Below are 18534 nucleotides of genomic sequence, written 5' to 3'. Positions count from 1 at the left end.
AACAAAACACTGGAAGCAAGCTTCACCCCAAGCCATCTGTGGCTTCGTGTAGAACTTGTACAGAGAGTTCCCGTTGGATGTGAAACGGAGGTGTACAATGCATTTCGTCTACATTACCTGTGGAACACGACTGCAGGCATGGATCTTGCATCAGTCTTATGTTGTTATTGTTATTTCAAAAGAAAGCGAGTCACGTACCATTCTTCTTTGTTGTCCTTTGTACCTGCTGTAATCCAACAAATGACTCGTTGCCTGTCATTCAGTGTTGTCCGAAGACATTTAGCCAGAAACTGTACTTAAGACTGAAACTTGGCATTACAAAAAAATTTTTTTCCTGGTGTGTTGCCTGGAGGCAACACTCCTCTATGAAGGGTTAAAGAATTTCCAGCCACAGTGGCCAGATTATAATGGAGTTGTATGTAAAAATACTCATGCACTTAGAGGATTTCGAGAGGTCCAAATGAATCCAGAGCTATTTGTTATGTCATCTCTCATGGCCCACCACACTGATTTGTTCATTAGTTGGTTATTTTTTGTCATTGCACTTTCGGGTGCAGGCATTGACTAACTTAGACCTGTGAGCCCCCCATTTTTAAGTCATCCCTACCAAGCTTATTTTTCCTTTCTTATGCTGAAATGATAACTTTGGTATGTCAAAATGAGGCAGTGACATTGTTGAATGTAGTGTTACAGCAATCATTTCAACTTTTCCATGCACTATCTTTCTTCAACACCAGTACTGAACTATCCAGCAGCACCTGCCACAGTGGCTATACAGTCTAGCTGCGATATAAGTAATACTAAATATAACTAAATATCAGGTAGAATGAATTAAGGGGAGACTCTCCTGAAAACAACTTTATCTTATTACTTGTATTAGAGGTTTCAAAATTCAGTCAAGTATAGAGCTTTCTGTGCAGATTTCAAATATGGCACTACTTTTTGTGTAGCTATTATAGTTTAAAGGTATGTGATGCACAACGGCAAAATATGGTCATCTTTGCTGGCACTTTTTATGTAATAAATTTTGACAAAAAGCATCGTGCTGTAGGTTGTTTAGCTCTTTATAGATCACAAAGTGCCAATATCTAGCCAAACAGCGTGTACAATTACTGAAACTATGCAAAAGAAATTAAAACATTTCAACTTTTTTTCTCAATTCTCTGAAATATAACCATGTACTTTTGCAACTTACTGCCTGGAGATATTTCAATTTCAAGTTGATATTAGCACCATACATATCTTCAGGAGTATATGTGCCCAATTTCGTTAGTATAAGACAATTATAAGTGTACAAGGTTATTTTCATGTGATTGTGAAAAAAAATTTGTTTAACTGACCTAATTTTTTTTTTCGTTTTTCCAGTAATCCTAACGCGCTCGTATTTTCCAGAAAACGTTAGAACTTCACTTGATTACGCATTTATTCATTGTCACCTGCAATACTGAATCTCAGTTTGGGGAAACACATGTTGCTTGCACATAATACATCTACAACATTTACAAAATCAAGCCTTGAGGATCATCAATTTCTCTAGTTACATGTCACATGCAGTACCAATTTTCAGTTCCTTAAAATTACTATCATTACATTACATGCTCCAGCTCAAATTGGTTTTACTAATATACCGCACACTAAATCATGAAATAATTTTAGATGCATTTAATAACTGCTCTTACCAACACTGACAATACGAGATTTTCCTCTAACAACAATTTTTTACTCCCTCGAATAAACACTAATTATGGAATTTTTACTTCCCTTTTTATGGCCATTAAATACTGGAACAAACTACCACCCCATACTAAAGCCTGCCGCACAACATTAACATTCAGGAGAGATACAAAGAAATATTTACTAACGACACTACTGGCTACTGATTCATTACTATAAGTATATATTGTCTACAAATCTATTTACCAGTTTTCAATGATTCTGTATTTACCTATTGTATCGACAGCTTTTATTTATTTGTTATTCTATATCTTCCTTTGTCTTCTTTTCTCTCTTTTCTTAGGCATTTAAAATTTTTTGTCGCATAGTCTATATTACATTTGTACTTTGCATATTGTAAGCATATATTTATTTCTAATTATCTATTACATTAACCTCGTGTTCTTGGACATGTGTCATTCCTATGTTTCCATAACGTGTCAATTACTACATATTTATTTATTCATACGCTGTATCGGTTTCATTTGCTTGTGTTTGGACTTCAATTATTGTAAGCAACTTTTTGTATTTTTTTATTTTTTTATTAACTTCGTGTTTTCTGATGTCTGTCGCTGCTATGTTGCCATAATGTATTAATTCATGCAATGTTAAATTACTAATAGGAGGTCCCCCTGACAGTTCTTGTAACTCCCGGACCTCTTTCTGTACTAATGATGAATGATTAAATGAAACTTTAAAAAAAATCGTACACACTGTTTGAATAGGTATCAGCATTTTGCGGTCTACAAAGAGCTAAATAAACTACAGCACAAAGCATTTTGAGAAAATTTATTACACAATAATGTGCCTGCAAAATCGCTCTATTTTGCCATTGTGTAGGACTTGCTTCAAGTTTTAAGCACCTACGCAGAAACTAATGGAATATTTAAAATCTGCTTGAAATGGCTCTATAAGTGGGTGGATCTTCAAATCTTTAGTATAAATATTAAATAAATGTTTTTTCGAGGAGCATCTCCCTTTAAATTTAAAATGTTTCTCATTAACAAATATTGGATATAATGTCGGTATGTTCGTGTCAAATGTGACTTTGCTATAACGTTAGTAGTGTGCAAAACAAACAGGGACGAAAAAAAGGAGCAACACAAGGACGAGCACTTTCTAACAACTGGTTTTATTATCGAAGGACCATCTGCTTAAATACCCACAGATCTGCGCGATCTAGTCAACAGAACACTCCTATAGTGCATATAACAACATTTGTGATAAAATGCAGCAAATCAGCGCTACCCAGTCAACTCAAAAACAGCAAGCGCGTAAAACAAGCACTCAAGATGAAAATGCGTTAAAGATATGATGAAAGAAGCGAATTCTCTTTATCCAATAATGAAACAGAAAGATGGCTGATGCATTTTGCCTTTAGTTTTGCAATCCAGTCAGCTTCCACGATTTCTCTCGTGGTTTGATTTCTATGCCAAAACAATATGTCAGTGCTTTCAAGACAAAGTGAGCAAGCATGTTCTTGACAATGCATTGCCAAATGCATACTAGGGCAACCTTTCAGACTAAACAAGTGTTCCCTTAGTCTCGTGTTAATGCATCTCACAATCTGGCCGATGTACACATGGCTAATAAAATACGTACTAAAATGTACACATGACGAAAATAAAGCCAGTTGTTAGAAAGCGCTCGTCCTTGTGTTGCTCCTTTTCTTCATCCGTTTGTTTTGCGCACTATAAGGACTTTAAGAATGAATCTGTTTCAACTAGACCAAGTTACAGTTATACTTTGCTATAACGATGGTTTGATCATATATGGTGTCCTGTAGGTTGGATTTCCAGCTGTAGTGGCTGTGTTTGAATAGGTGCAGAATGAAAAAATGCTCATGTACATAGATTTAGGTGGTCTTGGTGGTTAAAAGTAGTTCAAGGATCTTCGTTATGGTGTCTCTCATAGTTCCCTAGCGTTGCTTTGAGATGTTAAGCCTCACGAGGCAAACAAATCATCATTCTGCATGTCTTTTTCTTTCTATTCTTTCATGTGGCATAAAATTCAGTTGAGTTCATTCTTTTCACATGCATAACAAATGGCCATTTACAGGATGTGTCAGGTATGCCGGCCTTGTGCCGACCTGTGGACGAAGGTGGTGGAGGCTTTGATTTCCGCCTAGGAATGGCAATTCCTGATCTCTGGATCAAGGTGAGCTCCCTCTGACTGCAAGTTCTCTCTCTTGATGGGCAAATATGTACCACAATGTCTATGTTTGGCTCCACACTGGAAGAACAGCACATCCTTCCTTTAATGTCCTAATTTTCAGTTTCAGCCATGATACTGATGTATATATAGCCCACCCTAATATAAACTCTTCAGGTGTCGAATAATATTGTGTGTTGAAAATGGAGTTCTGACAAATTTATTGCATATTTGGCATTTCTAAAGACATATAGCAGCGGAAGGCATTACCTAAGAACCCCGAATTTTTTTTTTTATGGAGCTAAAAACACAAAAGACGTAGAAGAAACACACACCATGTGTGTGGTGTGTGTTTCTTCTTCTACGTCCTTTGTGTTTTTAGCACTCTAAGTTTTTGTTATAATGCATTACCAACTAGCCCACCTATCCATAAATATTCATAAATATCAAATCCATGCCTGAACTCTAAAAGATACTTGGGATGCGGGAGCAATTTTCCCTATTCCGCGTGCAATTTTATGTGAAAAGCTTGTGAGCCATGTCAGAAATTGCACCAGTCGAAATCGGCACTGTTGGAAACAACAAAACAAGAGAACCCACTACATGTTGATATATTGTCGCAGCAAACATACACCAGTCTATCTTGCAAGCCTTTTGTTATGACACGCTTGGTGCATGTAAATAAATTTTGGAGCAGGGTTTTATTCAGAACTGTCCTAAGATGCTTGTGAAGCACTTCAAGCTTTATTATTTTCATTAGTGCTTCACATTTTGAGTTATCTTGGTGTGTTCAGGGGTATATGCGATGCCCAAAGGGGTTAGTATTGTGGAGACAGTACCCACAACAAATAACATGTTACTTTCCTAGGAGGATAAGCACAATTAACAGGAGGCAGAAATGCCCCCCCACCCCCCACCCCGCCATATATCTTAAGCAGCCCAAATGAACAACTGCATTTTGTTCTGTACATGTAGTATGTTCTTTACATGTGTACTATGCTAGCACATAGTAGAATTCAGAGCTGTAACCTACACACAGCCGTCAGCAAGTGTACTTTGTAGTGGTTCATGCTCTTTCTTTGGTATTCTTGTTGAAGTGCTATAGAATGTAAGTAACAAGCTGCAGTGCATAATTAAGGGTGAAACATGGATCTGTTAGCTCTTTGGTGGTTATGTGTTATTATCAGGTATGGGCACCTTCACGACGGCCTTCCTCACTCTCATCTGTCCTCACCCTCGTTTGGTGAGGTGAAGGAGGGTGGACATTGTGAGGTGAGAGTGGGAGTGAAGGAGGGTGCGGTGATGATGTGAGGTTAAATGAGGAAAAGGTGATTCATATTATTGACAAACAGAAAAGTTACTCGATCGTATGTGTGGTGGGTTTAAGGTCTAAAGTTATGAAGTGCACTGGCAGGAGGTCTCTCTAACACAGATGTGCATCGAAGCCCACTTCTAATTGACTTAAGTCATAAATGGCGATTGGTGTTAGGTGTAGCTAAACCTATTGAAAGCTGTAGGGCCACTAAAAGCAGTAACAAGAGCGGGACAAATGATGGCGACTTTTGCTGTTACTACGAGATTTGTTACTGCGAGTTTCGCGGGCAGCCTAATATTTAGGTTTAGTAAAGTGCATAGGTCGGTAAACTCACTCAGACTCACACCGACTCATGAGTCTGAGTCCGAGAGAGTACGGCTGAGTTGTGGTTTGGCGAGTGTGAGTGCGAGTGAGCCTGGCTGAGTAAAATTTTGGCGAGTCTGAGTACGTGTGAGCTTATCTGAGTTGACCTTTAGGGAGTCTGATTCCGAGTGAGCCTAGCCGAGCAAAAGTTTAATGAATCTGAGCCCGAGTGAGCCCTGAGCAAAAAATATGTTTTGTGAGCGAGTCTGAGTGAGTTCTCTTTATTTTGCCGACCTAAACACACAAATTAACATAGCTAAATTTCCGGCGGGGATGGCAGTATGATATTGGATACATTACATGAGTGCATAAAAAAAAGATCAAGCACGGGAATACGCAGCCCTGCGCTGCAACTGCTGTTTCCCCCTCCCCATCACGAATGTGTGCCTCCACTTTTACCCAAGTGTTTCGTGGAGCACCGGTAGCGAAAGTCTGCGCCACTGCGTCCAGACTACCAACACTGCCCTTCCACCCCTCCCTGCCCCTCCATATATTTCTGCTTGGCATTAAGCAGGCTTGGAAGGGAAGTGGCAGAAGGATGCTGCAAAGCACGAACTATCTGGGCACTTGAGAGTATAGTGCATGCCGTGTAAGCATTTCCTTTCCGTCTTGCGGCCAAGGTTAAACAAGGCACGCTATGGGCTGCATTGTTGCGAGAAGTGAGCAAATTTGATGCTGTCAGAGTTTCTACAGTTTAGTAGGTTTCGTCAGCGTAGTTACCAATCCCATTCAGCATTCCTTTGAACCCTTCACTGTTTTGCTTGGGTGCTCGAGCCTTCATGTAGACGCAGTAGTGGCTGCAGTTCAGCGTGATTTGACATCATGGCACTGCTCATTCGCTAGTCATGCTGCTAAACTACGCTTGTGGCATTGCCTATGATGAGTGGTACTACTCTTGCTTCTGTGGAGCGACCGGTCATTCCAAATGCTTAGTGTCCAGAATAAACTTCGAGAAGAATGAGGTGATGCGGACTTTCAGCATTGCTCTCATCAATCCTTGTTCAATTGAATGTTGCTGACGTAGCTTTTGCACGCACATGTGGTGCCTTGACGGATGGAAAATGCAAATAGCAGGGAGCATGATGCTGAGCAGCTAGCTTCGACAAGCCAGCCTCCTATGGTGCGACCCCACGACATTCTCTCTTGCACTAATCTGTGCAATGAGTCTTCAGGAGCAGGTCCTGCATGGTTATTAGGCTTTTTCAAACACTGTATGGTACACAGTAGGTTTTAGTGGTGCCCTTGTCACACTTTCTCCATTCCATGCGCTCAGTGGATAAAAATTATTCCTTTCACATCACGTGGGGAGAGCCAATTTCCGATGAGTCCTTTATTTTTTTAAAAATATTTTATCACGTGATGCTCCCTCTTTGATCTTTTCCATCCTCCGCATTTGATGGCCACATTCAGTGTGATTGAAAGCGAATATGGTTGTCAGTAGTGTCACTGCTGGAATTGCGCATCTGCACCTATGGCTCATATGTCATAGCAAAAGTACGGTTGATTTCGTGGACCAAACAAGACTTCAGAAATTCTCACTGTCTTGCGTTATGTCTGACACCTCAAAAAGCATTACAGCGAGCTGGGCCTCCTGCAGTTCTATAGTAAACTGTGGATAAGTGGCATTACGTATGGTTAAACTTCTTTGTGCACAGTTCCAGCAGGGAGAACTTTTGTTTACGAGGCAAGCCTTCATTTAGTACAGTGCCGTGAAGAAAAGACTGTGATCTATCCTGAACTGCCTAAAATGCACATGCACCACAGAAACGAAACTGGGTGCACATCGCACGCACGCACGCACACAAGCACAAACAAATAAGAATTTGCATTATCTTTAAAGATCCCTTTTTCACATTTTATCTTTAGGCGAAATAAATCCAGCATTGCCAAGGTCGGGCGTCATACTTATTTAGTTCTTACAAGACATTGTGATGAACAAGAAATTAAGGAAATTTATTGTATATTAATAACTCTTCTGCATACTCTTTTTCTAAATTATTAGCGTATCTAGTTCCTCTGCATAGTCCCTCAGAAATCACAATTCTGTAAAATTTGTCTGTTAGGTCATCTAGAGTAGACCAACATGTTGTATTATTTTACAGTTTGCACGAAAGAATTATAGATTCTTTACATGAGTTTTGCAAAAGTCCTACCCAGTAAATATTGGAATAATTCAGAGCACTGTATAATATATACATTTTATCCACTTTAGATGTTCCTATAGATGCTGTTCACAGTGCAATATCATTTTTATTCAATATTTACCAAGCTGTAAACCTGCTGATCTATTTACCCCTTCTTTTTCTCACCTGGAAAAAAAAATGCAGAACAACAAAACAGAAAAATGAAAATTCTCCAGTGAACTGATGGCCTAGGCTAAAGACCTGCTTGCAGCAGTTGGCATATTTCAACTTTTCTTTTTTTTTTTAAAGCAAGAAACCTGATCAAAATTGGTTGAGTGTGTACTGAACAGAATGATTTGCCCATTGCCATGTTATTTAGATAGGAGCTCTCTAGGTTAAGCTTTCCTCTTCGGCATGCTTTGTGGTGCAGCTTTTCTGAAGCAGATTTCTGGTGTTTTCTGTGCAGCTCCTAAAGGAGCAAAAGGATGAGGACTGGAACATGGGGAACATTGTGCACACCATGGGCAACCGCCGGTGGATGGAGAAGACAGTTGCCTACGCAGAGTCCCATGACCAGGTGTGTGTGTGTTCACTCACAGAGAGCGCTTGCCCCCACTGGGCTTCTTTAGTGAAGGAGACTTTGGTTTTTAAGGTGCAAACTCTATCATTTCACTAGTGGTGTTCCAGCTCTGTGCTGAAGAATGCTTGTGGCATTTTCAGTATGTCAGCCATTGTGTTTTACTGCTAAGCTTGAGGGTGCATTTTGACCACATTTTGATGAGGGCGAATCGCAAAGACACCTGTGTACCTTGCATGGTACTCCAGGTGGTGAAAATTAATCCAGAGTTTCCCACTATGGCGTGCTTCATATTCATGTCGTGGTTTTGGTACAAAAAATCCCAGGATTTATGTAATTTATTGCAACAAACTTGTAATGAATATTGGATATAATGAAGATATTTTCATGTCAGATATGGCTTCATTATAGTGAGGCTTGGTAGTACTTTGAAATCTGTGACATTGGTCTGATGTACCAGTGCATAGGGTTCTGGCATGAAATTCAAGAAATGGAAGTTTGGCCTTCTCTTTCATTTCTAGCAATCAATGTCTTGCTATGAAATTAACAGAAATAGTTTTTAAAGAACTATTGATCAGTCTAAATTCATTTACAATTTCTCTTTAGTGTATTTTAACCTGGAGCATTCCAGTATGGTATATCGTTCGTAGCCTAGCTTTGGAGCATACAAGGCAAGGTGTTCATTCAGCAAACGTGCCCTGTGGCATTCATTTCAGGCCCTTGTTGGGGACAAGACGTTGGCTTTCTGGCTGATGGACAAGGAGATGTACACCAACATGTCGGTGCTGACAGAGCTCAATCCCGTCATTGATCGTGGCATTGCCCTGCACAAGATTATCCGCATGATAACTCATGCTCTTGGTGGTGAAGCTTGGCTCAACTTCATTGGTGAGGCCTTAAATTTCGGCATTCTCATTTCGCTTGAACTGTACTTTCGAGTGTATAGCAAAAGAAAAATTCAAATAACCTGAGAGTAAAGAAGCACTTGGCAACTTTGTATGTGTCGAGTCCCTGTCACAAAGGACACGCCACCACTGATTGATCCAGCCAAGGCACTCGTACTGCATTGTCGCACTGAATAAGTTAAAGGCACATAAAAATGTAGCGTAACAAATTTTTCAAGCATTGTAACTTTTGCAATTATCTGTACAGAACCGAGTGGCCTGCCACAGTGGCTATGGCATTTTGCTGCTCACCACAAGGCAGGTGGATTTCAATAGGGACGTAATGCAAGAGCACTTGTGCACTTAATTTTTGGTGCACACTAAAGAACCCCAAATGGTTGAAATTATTCCGGAGCCCCATACCATTGCGTCTCCATAAGCCACTATGCAATTGTGAGATGTTAGATCCCACAATTTACAGAATTGAGTGTCACATCATTGGCAGCTATGTTGACTTCATTTAAACTGATAGCAAATATAGAGTGAGCAGTAGCCAATATTTCATAACCCAGTTGTTCTTGAGGATTGTGTTATGAAAAAAAAAAAAAAGAACAATTGTAGGGATGTTCATAATGAATAAACATTCTATCATTTTTCATGCTGTTATTTGCACAAGTTGTATGCACAGGTATGTATTTCTTTCTTTATGAAGGACGTGTGATACCATTTCGAATTGTGTGACTGATACATCAAATCCAAAAGTACTTCAGCAGCTGCATATAATGTACCAGTAGAGAGAGAGGGTTATAAGGAAGGCCGGGATGTTAACCAGTCAAGAGTCTGGTTGGCTACCGTACGCTGAGAGAAGGGAGAGAGAGAAAGTGTGTAGATACATGCATGGACAGTACTAGGATCAAAGCCGCTTGTACAAATCACACGTTCTCAGAAAGTACAAAAGTGCCTTCACTGCCTTCTGCGCTGATGATCGGTGGGTACGGTGTTCTAGTATTGTCTTTCACTGAGAGGACGATCATCTAGTTTCCTGAAGTGTTGGACGTAGATTGTCTTTGTGCTTCAAATTGAGGACAGTAGCACAATAAGTGGTCAATATTCTCCTTGGATCCGTAAACATCACATGCAGGACTGTCAGCCATTCCATTTAGCGAGTAAAAATATGATTAGAATGGATCAATATGGCAATTGTGCTTCCATTTGGCTGTGGCAATTGAAATACGGTTCCAAAAATGCTGTTATTGTCAACTTGCATCTTTGTAAATTGCTTTTACTTATTTTTTTTTTTCTAAGGAGAAAATGTGATGCCTAGTATAATACATTTTTCTATGGGCTTTTGGAGCACCTATTTTCTTGCACGTTGATTTAGCAGCAAATGATAGGCCTGCTGCTTCTTTGTTTGACAAGCTCAACTTTTATTTAGTAATTTGTGTCTGTGCTGAATTAGACACATTTCCAAACCTTGTATGTGGAAATACATCCATATACGTAGAACAGATAAGGCTGTTTTGCAATACTCGTGTAGTCAGTCACATTTACTTGAATGTTACTGAGCAGAGTTTAGATGTGTGTACTACTTGTTTTGTCCTTCACAACATGTTAGCCTACTCAACAGGGCAGGGCTTTAATAGGAACATGTGAAATTATTTGTACCGATGAAACATAGAAACTTCAATTTGAAAGTTTTTGATCTAATAAAGTTTTCTTTAAAATTATGAGTTCATTAAGCACTTCAAGTCTGTTTTGCATACTGTGTCATGTACTGCAGGCTAAATAAGCATTGTCTGCATTAACTAGGTTACTAGGAGTCTGCATCAATCCCAAAGTGTCACATTGTTTTTCATCACATTAAGAAGTTACCAGCCTTTTCCTGAAAAACATTGCTCTTGCCTGGTTGGACAGCACCATTTAATTGAATGTGTAGCTCTTGACTTTCACTATGACTGCGTAAGCATTCTGCGCTCATAAAAATGCTTTCTTCCTCATCAGCCAATTATTTCCTGAACACTATAAAGAAATATTTATTTGATAAGATAATTATGACACTTCTAGTGCTTTGTATTGAACATCTGGTTCTTGGCATACTGTTGGCACTTTTTGTTATTTTGTGATGTGTTTTGTGTACTTCATAGCAATGTATGTTACTATCTAAAAAGCTCTTGAATCCTAGCTTGACTTTCAGTATTATGCATGTGCAATAATTATACAATAATATTTTATCTGTAAAATGTGCCTATTGCAATGTAACCTTACTAAACTGAGCTTTGCACCACTTGCTGTTCTTTCCACATTAATATCATTTACATTTGAGTGAAAAGGTATCGCAGCAGTCTGTGAACTTCGGGAGATCTGACTCTTCTAGTGACACTGTACCCATTTTGTTATGTAATTAATGACGGGATAAAATGTAACTGTGCAGGGAATGAGTTTGGTCATCCCGAGTGGCTGGACTTCCCACGTGTGGGCAACAATGAAAGCTACCACCATGCCCGGCGTCAGTGGCACCTCGTGGATGACAATCTGTTGCGCTACAGGTTCCTCAACAACTTTGACCGTGCCCTCAATGAGACAGAGGACAAGTACCACTGGCTGCCAGCACCACCAGTAAGCAGTTGTTTACCAATTTAACACTAGCACTGTGCAGACTGGCAGTAATATACACTGTCAAGAAGCCACAAATTGAAAAAACCACATGCTCCCCTCCGGGCTTTTGCAGTTTCTTATTCACTTACTGTGATGCCAGCAGAGTCATGCACATAATATCACCGACGTGAAAGCTGTTGGTCATTCCATCTGTGAGGGACATCAGTTCCAATCGGTCTGCCAACATGCCTTTGCTGTGCACCGGCATGCCCACTCTTCCTAGTCATCTTATCATGTAGCATGCTTTGCACTGTGTGTGCATCGGCAACAGCCTGTAGGCAGAAAGCACGGAGTTGTGGTAACCGGAAGTAGATGGAATTTTTAAACAAGAAAATAGCAGCACCAGCGTGACATTCAGTACTGACACAGTATCCAGGTGCCTCCTAGAGAAATATGCGAAGAGGAGGAAAGAGTGTTCTCCATGAGGAGAGTACCGTAGGCTTGCGAGAAGCTGCTGGCTCACCTTCGGGCTCGAAGATGTTTAATCCCTTTAGCCGTTTGACAATGAATTTTTTCTGCCAAATGTGACCACACAGGGTTTATTTATTAGTGCAATAACAATTATATGGGCACTCCAAGCGCTTTTCTGCCATCGGTGTTGCCGTTGCCATGAGGTTCCACATAAAGTCCGAGGGTGATAAGCCCGTTGCCGGACACCCTACGCTGTATGTGCGAGTGAAAGCGTGTGAGGGGAGGCAACAATCGTGGCTCAACTTGCCCGCGTGAAAATGACGGAAGCGGAGAGGAAACGTACAGTCTTTCGTGGTGCGCGAAGTGCCCAAAGTAGGGAGGCACCAGGAGGAGAAGGGGGGGGGGAGTCGACGTTCTGCTCCGGCTGCAACTGAACATGTGGACTGTGCACGGTCGTATCTTCAGAGCGATCTTTGCTGGAGGCAAGTCTAGCTGCATAGGTGGCTTGTAGCTTTGTGTGTTCTCGGCGCTCACTTTGCATTGAGGCAATAGACAGCACGAAGATTACTTTGCTTGCAGCTGATGCCGCGTTTTGTCACGCCATCTTACTGGAAGCGAGTGTCCGTGGTCATCGATTGTGATGTGTTCTTGTTTACTGTGTGCACTGACACCTAGCTTGTTAATTTAGTTAGCAAGCAAATGTTTACGAGTTCATACCGCCAATAAACATATTATCCTTGCTTCGTATGGCTATCTGCTAATTTGCTGTTGCAATAAATGCTGCGCCTTTTGGGAAAAACTGCAACTCTTTTATTGCAGATTTAAAATCTTCATAGTGACCTATTTCAAACAAAATTTACCAAAATTTTTTGAGTGACCATAAAGTGATAAAAAATATTTTCTGTAGGTAAACATGCATAGTTTCTTCATTAATACAGATCAGCTTACTTAAATACTTGTAATAAGAAGAAAGATGTAGATACACTGGAATAGATATATATCCCAATTCGGCACTTGGGAAATAGTCTGCATAAAATGAATTGCCGCTTAACTCTCAGAAGAGCAACTGGCGTGCACTTACATAGTGTTACATCAAACTGTGTATGCGGGCGCATGCAAGAAAACTCCATGGTTGTGCACCCATCAGAAAAGCCATACAAATCAGAAACTTTCAGTAATCCTTCATGCCATCGCCAAGGAAGGGCAATCAGTTTTTGCAAGTCTCAAGGTGTAATCGCACCCCTATGAGCAATAAAAGAGTGAGCATCTAGCAGTGACCTTTTCAGAGACTAGAAACCAGATAAACATCAGTTTTTGCGAGCATGACAAAAGAAAGCAGCCCGCAAGAAGAAACTGCTGAAGAAATTTCTGAGGTGACAGCATAGAGAAACTGTGGAATTAAAAGCAAGAGACTACGGAGCGAAAAATAAATTTTCTTCTATCCACACAAGGTCACAGCAGTTTCTGGGCAACAGAGAGCTGAAAGTTAGTAGTGTGTTCAATGGGGCTGGTTGGTTCATCTTTAGAATAAAAACAGGAATAGCGCAACACAGGACGAGTGAGTAAACAGGACGGAGCGCTGACTAGCTAGAGTAAACAGGATAGAGTGTTAGTCAGTGCTCTGCCCTGTTTACTCGCTCGTCCTGTGTTGCGCTGTTCCTGTTTTTATTCTGGAGAGCTGAGAAATTGCCCCGTTTTTCAAACTCACAAATGTAATCGTAAATATACGGCATCGACCACTTGGGACTTGTTTGCAGTGCCGTATATTTGCGTCATTGACCCTCAATTTCTCTGTTGAAATATGTGTGAAATGCAGAAATGCTCTTGTTGGACAGGAGCTTAACTAATTCGAAGGAAACTTGTAATGAAGTGGGAGGAAAAATTTTACCTGCTCTTGGAATCAAAATTTTGCTTTACGGCCGTTATACTTTATTCAGAAATCCCCGACAATCAGTAATTGAAGAACTCTTAGCTCTGTATCTCCAAGAGATAAACTACTTCTGTCAGCTGCACCTAAGTTGTAAACAAATGCCCGGACTCACACAGCAGAATCATACGGTGCACATAATGAGTACATTTGAGGTCTGTAGCTATGGATGCAATATAGTAAGCTGTTCCTCTAGTACAATGAATGACCAATGATAAATAATTGCTGCCCATTTGACAAATATCTTGTATCACTTTACTGCGTCAGTAAACTTGTTATTGTGTTTGTACAAGTTGTGCAAAATTACTGTTCATAAATTGTTGGTATAACTTAGTGATGCATAATCAGTGACGTACCAACTATTTTATGAGGGGAAGCAAGCCTCTCCCCCCTCTTTCTCTCTGTCTATACAGTTGAAACTCGATTTAACGAAGTGATGACCACGCTCGAATTATTTAATTACATCGGGAAGTTCGGAAAATTGAGTAAGGGATTCTTCCATCCTTCGAAATCTAAAATTGTAATGTCGCAACACCCAAAAGGCGAGTGTCCGGCATTGTATTTGCTGCTAACCCACGCCTGTGCATGTATAAAGTTCGCGAGGGCGGTCCAGCTGCCGCTGCCCCTAGCGTCATCTGGTACATAAGAACGCTAGTGAATGCAGAGTCCGTTGTTCCTTGCATGAGTGCAGTGTGCAGCTTCATCAAAATAAAGCTAAGGCCGTGACTAGGGTGCCTAGATGTTCTAACGCCGTTAGAGTGCATGCTTAAAAAAAAAATACATTTGCGTCAAAATTAGAAAGAAATCACAGCTTTTTTAATTTATTTCGGGAAAAGTTTCGTGAAATTGGGTTTAATGCAAGCTAGTTTCGTTAATTCGGGTTGATGACAAGATGAAACCTTATGGGTACTTGCCGGGGAATGGGAGTGTCTTTGTTAGATCGGGAACTTCGTAAAATCGGGTTTCGTTAGATCGAGTTTTAACTGTAATACACACGCACACACACACACATACACACACACACACACGCAGCAGAACCTCGTTGATACGTTCCCGTTAAATATGTTTTCCCAGCGGCCACGTTCGCATTTGCGAACACAAAAAATGACCCAATAGAGTTGCGCTAATTTTTTTACCGGTTCATACGTTCCCGAAAACACAATTTTTCGGCACCAATGTTCAGTACATTGCTAAACTGCGATCGTATGAGACGTTTTCCGGCCACTAGATCCCATGTAAATAAGAAAATATGTGAGGCGCGCGCGATCAAGTGGCCGTGCTGAGATGACATGACATCATGTGCATTTCTTCCTGCGTGTCTAGTACTGGAGGTTGTGTAATCTCGAGTTTCGGAGACGCATTGAAGGCGAGAAGCAGATGAAGCATTCGCTCCCTACTGCCAGTGCTTTTCATAATAGCATCGTGCCACTGCAAGCAACACTATCAGCCACAAGAGCGGAGTGGATGCGAAGAAAGTGTGGCTGACTTTGTTTTAATTCGTATTGCCAATGTGAAGATATCGTCAACACAACATGAAACTGTATCTTTCGTCACCGACTTTCAAACTCAACAAAATACTTTTATCGCTCTAGTTTGCTTTTTTTGATCGCTTGATAATTTGAAAGATTTTGCAGCCCCTTCTTTGCAAGAAAACTCAGTCGGCAACTACTTATTTGCGTAAAAGATCAAATTTCAATGCAACTAAATTTTAACATAACGGAACAAATTGTCCATTTTACCAACTTCGTTATAAAGAGGTTTAAATCTATATGAATTCTCTCTGCTTTAAATCCCAAAATATAGACAGTTTACAAATTGTGATGAATTTTACTATGGAGTTCCATAGTTGTGAACATAATACCTTTTTTGAGGGAAATCGAAATACACTCCTTTTGCTTTATTACCCACAAGTACAAAATACTGCTGATAAGGCAAGTTTACAAAGTGCCATTCCCAAAAATGTAGCTACATCAAAATTCAGTACTGCTCATATTATGAATAATGAGTGTTTCCAGTCAAATAAAGGCTGAACAATGTCTGCTTGCATCAATTAGACTCAACTGAACACACTTCTCTTCACCTCCACTTGTTGATTAGCTGCATTGCTACTTCTGTCCTTTATTCTTGCAAACAGAATAATAATTGGCATAACAATAAAATTTTTTTTTCTACTAGTCCCAATTCTACTAGAAAACCAGTTTCATAACATCTGGCTTTTACACTCTGGGACCATGCAAGGAGCTGATCACTTCTATCCTACACTGTCAGCAGTTCATAACCAAAGTTAGTATTTTAAAACTTGATATTTTAAAAACTAGCTAGACCGTTGCATTTTACCATGTCTGGCTCTCAAATTTTTTCGTGTTCTTTTCTACTTTTGTGCATTGTTAAAAAAACTATGGCTTGCTCTTCTTTTTCTTGACAGGCTTACGTAAGCTGGAAGCATGAAGATGACAAGGTGGTGGCTTTTGAGAGGGCTGGCCTTCTGTTTGTGATCAACTTTCATCCTTCCAAGAGCTTCTCAGACTACCAAGTCGGCGTCGATACACCTGGAAAGTATCCTTTCTCTGACGGTACTGCTCAGACTGCAGTGCACATTCTTCCAAGTATGTTGAAGCATAGCATTTCAACCAAAAAATTACCATGAAGAAACTTGGTGCTTGTACCCACAGAAAAACCTAAAGTGAACGTAAAACATCTTGAGGACAGGTTAACAAGAAGAAAGGGAACATGAGGGGTTGGATGTTCTTTTAATTTTCTCACATAACCACATGAATCATTCAGAAAATGAAATGAAGGAAAGCATAGTGGAAATTAGCTGTGGTTTTAATTTAAATGAAGAATTAATGAGGTAAAGGAAAATGAAAAGGACAGAAAAGAAATAAGTTGCTGCTGGCGGGAGCCAGACCCACATCTTTTATATTACTTGTGCGATGCTCTGCCAGTTGAGCGACATCGATGGCGATTCTCCCATATACTTTCTTGGGTATTTGTGTGTGTATACAATGTCTGACCTTGGGAGTGTTAGCCAGCACCGCTCATGGCCAGATGACCTTCTGCGTAGTGACCGTTGTGGGATGATGTTTCTTGCATTGCACATTCCTTTGGTGAATATGAGGGCAAAGCATAATGATGGAGCAGTAAAAAATAGGGCACTCCATAGGTTTCTCTTGACAATAAAATGATATACACTGCCAGTACAAGCAAGACAACATAAAAAAAAAAGAAAACTGAACAAGAGCAGCAGGCAATTGTGATACAGGTGGGCAAAGTAAAATATAGGCTTCTCTCTTGAGCACTTCCTTAATGTGGCGACTACAGGTACAAAGTCGTCCTGGACTCTGATGCAGAGGAGTTTGGGGGCCACGAGCGTATCGACAGGGGAGTGGATATCTTCACTTTCAACAGCCCCTATGCTGGACGAAGGAACTCCATCAAAGTATGCCAAACATTGTCACTTTTTGCGGAAGCTTGCATATGCACAACCACCCCTAGTGATAACTGGCAATAATTGTAGTGATACTGGTGGCCTAGACAGCAGAAACAAGAATGCATTTAGGTTAATTATTAGAAGTATTAAAATACTGTGAGGAAATGCCAGACTTCACATTAAGTCTGCACATCATTATCTGTGCATTGATGATTAGCAGTTGCAAGAATAGTTTTTTTAGCTCTCCACAGTGTGCATAATGCCTTTATGTGCACATGGCCACAACGTTGACACTCTTCTACAGCATCCCTCCCACTCTACAGCACTTTAAACTAAAAAAAGGGGCACATAATAGATCGTCTTAATGTACTTTAGCCCCTATCATGTGCACAATATAGTGTGTACAGCTGGCCACAAAATTTCCCAAGAAGTGCGAATTCTGCGTTGTTAAGACATGGTGTGTTTAATTTAATGTGTAACAGTGTAGTCTGCAAAAGCTACTGCACACAAAATTTGAATTTGAGGCTATGTGCATAGGTTTCGTGCAGATTGTTTATTCATAAATCCTGTGTCCCATAAACTTCTGTGACCAACATTACACTTGCCAGGGTGGTAATGGTTAAGTAGTAATGACATCTTTAAACATTCTGCTGTGCTGTAGCAGAAACATTGTTCTCCCTGTAAAAACAGCACGATATAGTTCCCTTCAGTTGCTACCATGAAATATTCATGAAAACCCTACGCTGTCATTATTCAGCAGCATTCACTGTGTATTGTGTATTGGCATGTTTGGTTAAAACATAGCTTCTCTGATCACAAAGTGCATGCTAGCATGCATACTTTATTGCCGCAGTTACACCTTTGGAGCCATGAGATTAATGGAAGTGGCAAATAAAGAGCATACCAACTGGCAACTACTTCAAGGCTGTGGCTTCCTGAATAGGAGAGGGTACAGCTGTATACATTGCTTTTTGTTGCTGTATAC

General features: G+C 40.3%; 1 protein-coding gene across 1 annotated transcript in view; it reads left to right on the top strand.

Annotated features, from left to right (window-relative positions):
- The window catches only part of AGBE (1,4-alpha-glucan-branching enzyme), a 51514-nt gene that overhangs the window by 31908 nt on the left and 1072 nt on the right, over positions 1-18534 (top strand). Inside the window, exons 9-14 of the mRNA XM_050186443.3 lie at positions 3772-3870; positions 8132-8242; positions 8959-9130; positions 11558-11742; positions 16545-16675; positions 17441-17558. Coding sequence (XP_050042400.1) covers positions 3772-3870; positions 8132-8242; positions 8959-9130; positions 11558-11742; positions 16545-16675; positions 17441-17558 — 816 coding nt within the window. The remainder of the gene's footprint in view (positions 1-3771; positions 3871-8131; positions 8243-8958; positions 9131-11557; positions 11743-16544; positions 16676-17440; positions 17559-18534) is intronic.

The sequence above is a fragment of the Dermacentor andersoni genome, chromosome 11, assembly GCF_023375885.2.
Source record: "Dermacentor andersoni chromosome 11, qqDerAnde1_hic_scaffold, whole genome shotgun sequence".
In the NCBI taxonomy this organism is placed as follows: Eukaryota; Metazoa; Arthropoda; class Arachnida; order Ixodida; family Ixodidae; genus Dermacentor; species Dermacentor andersoni.
Note: the sequence above shows the minus strand (reverse complement) of the source record. Positions and strands in the feature narration are given on the sequence as shown.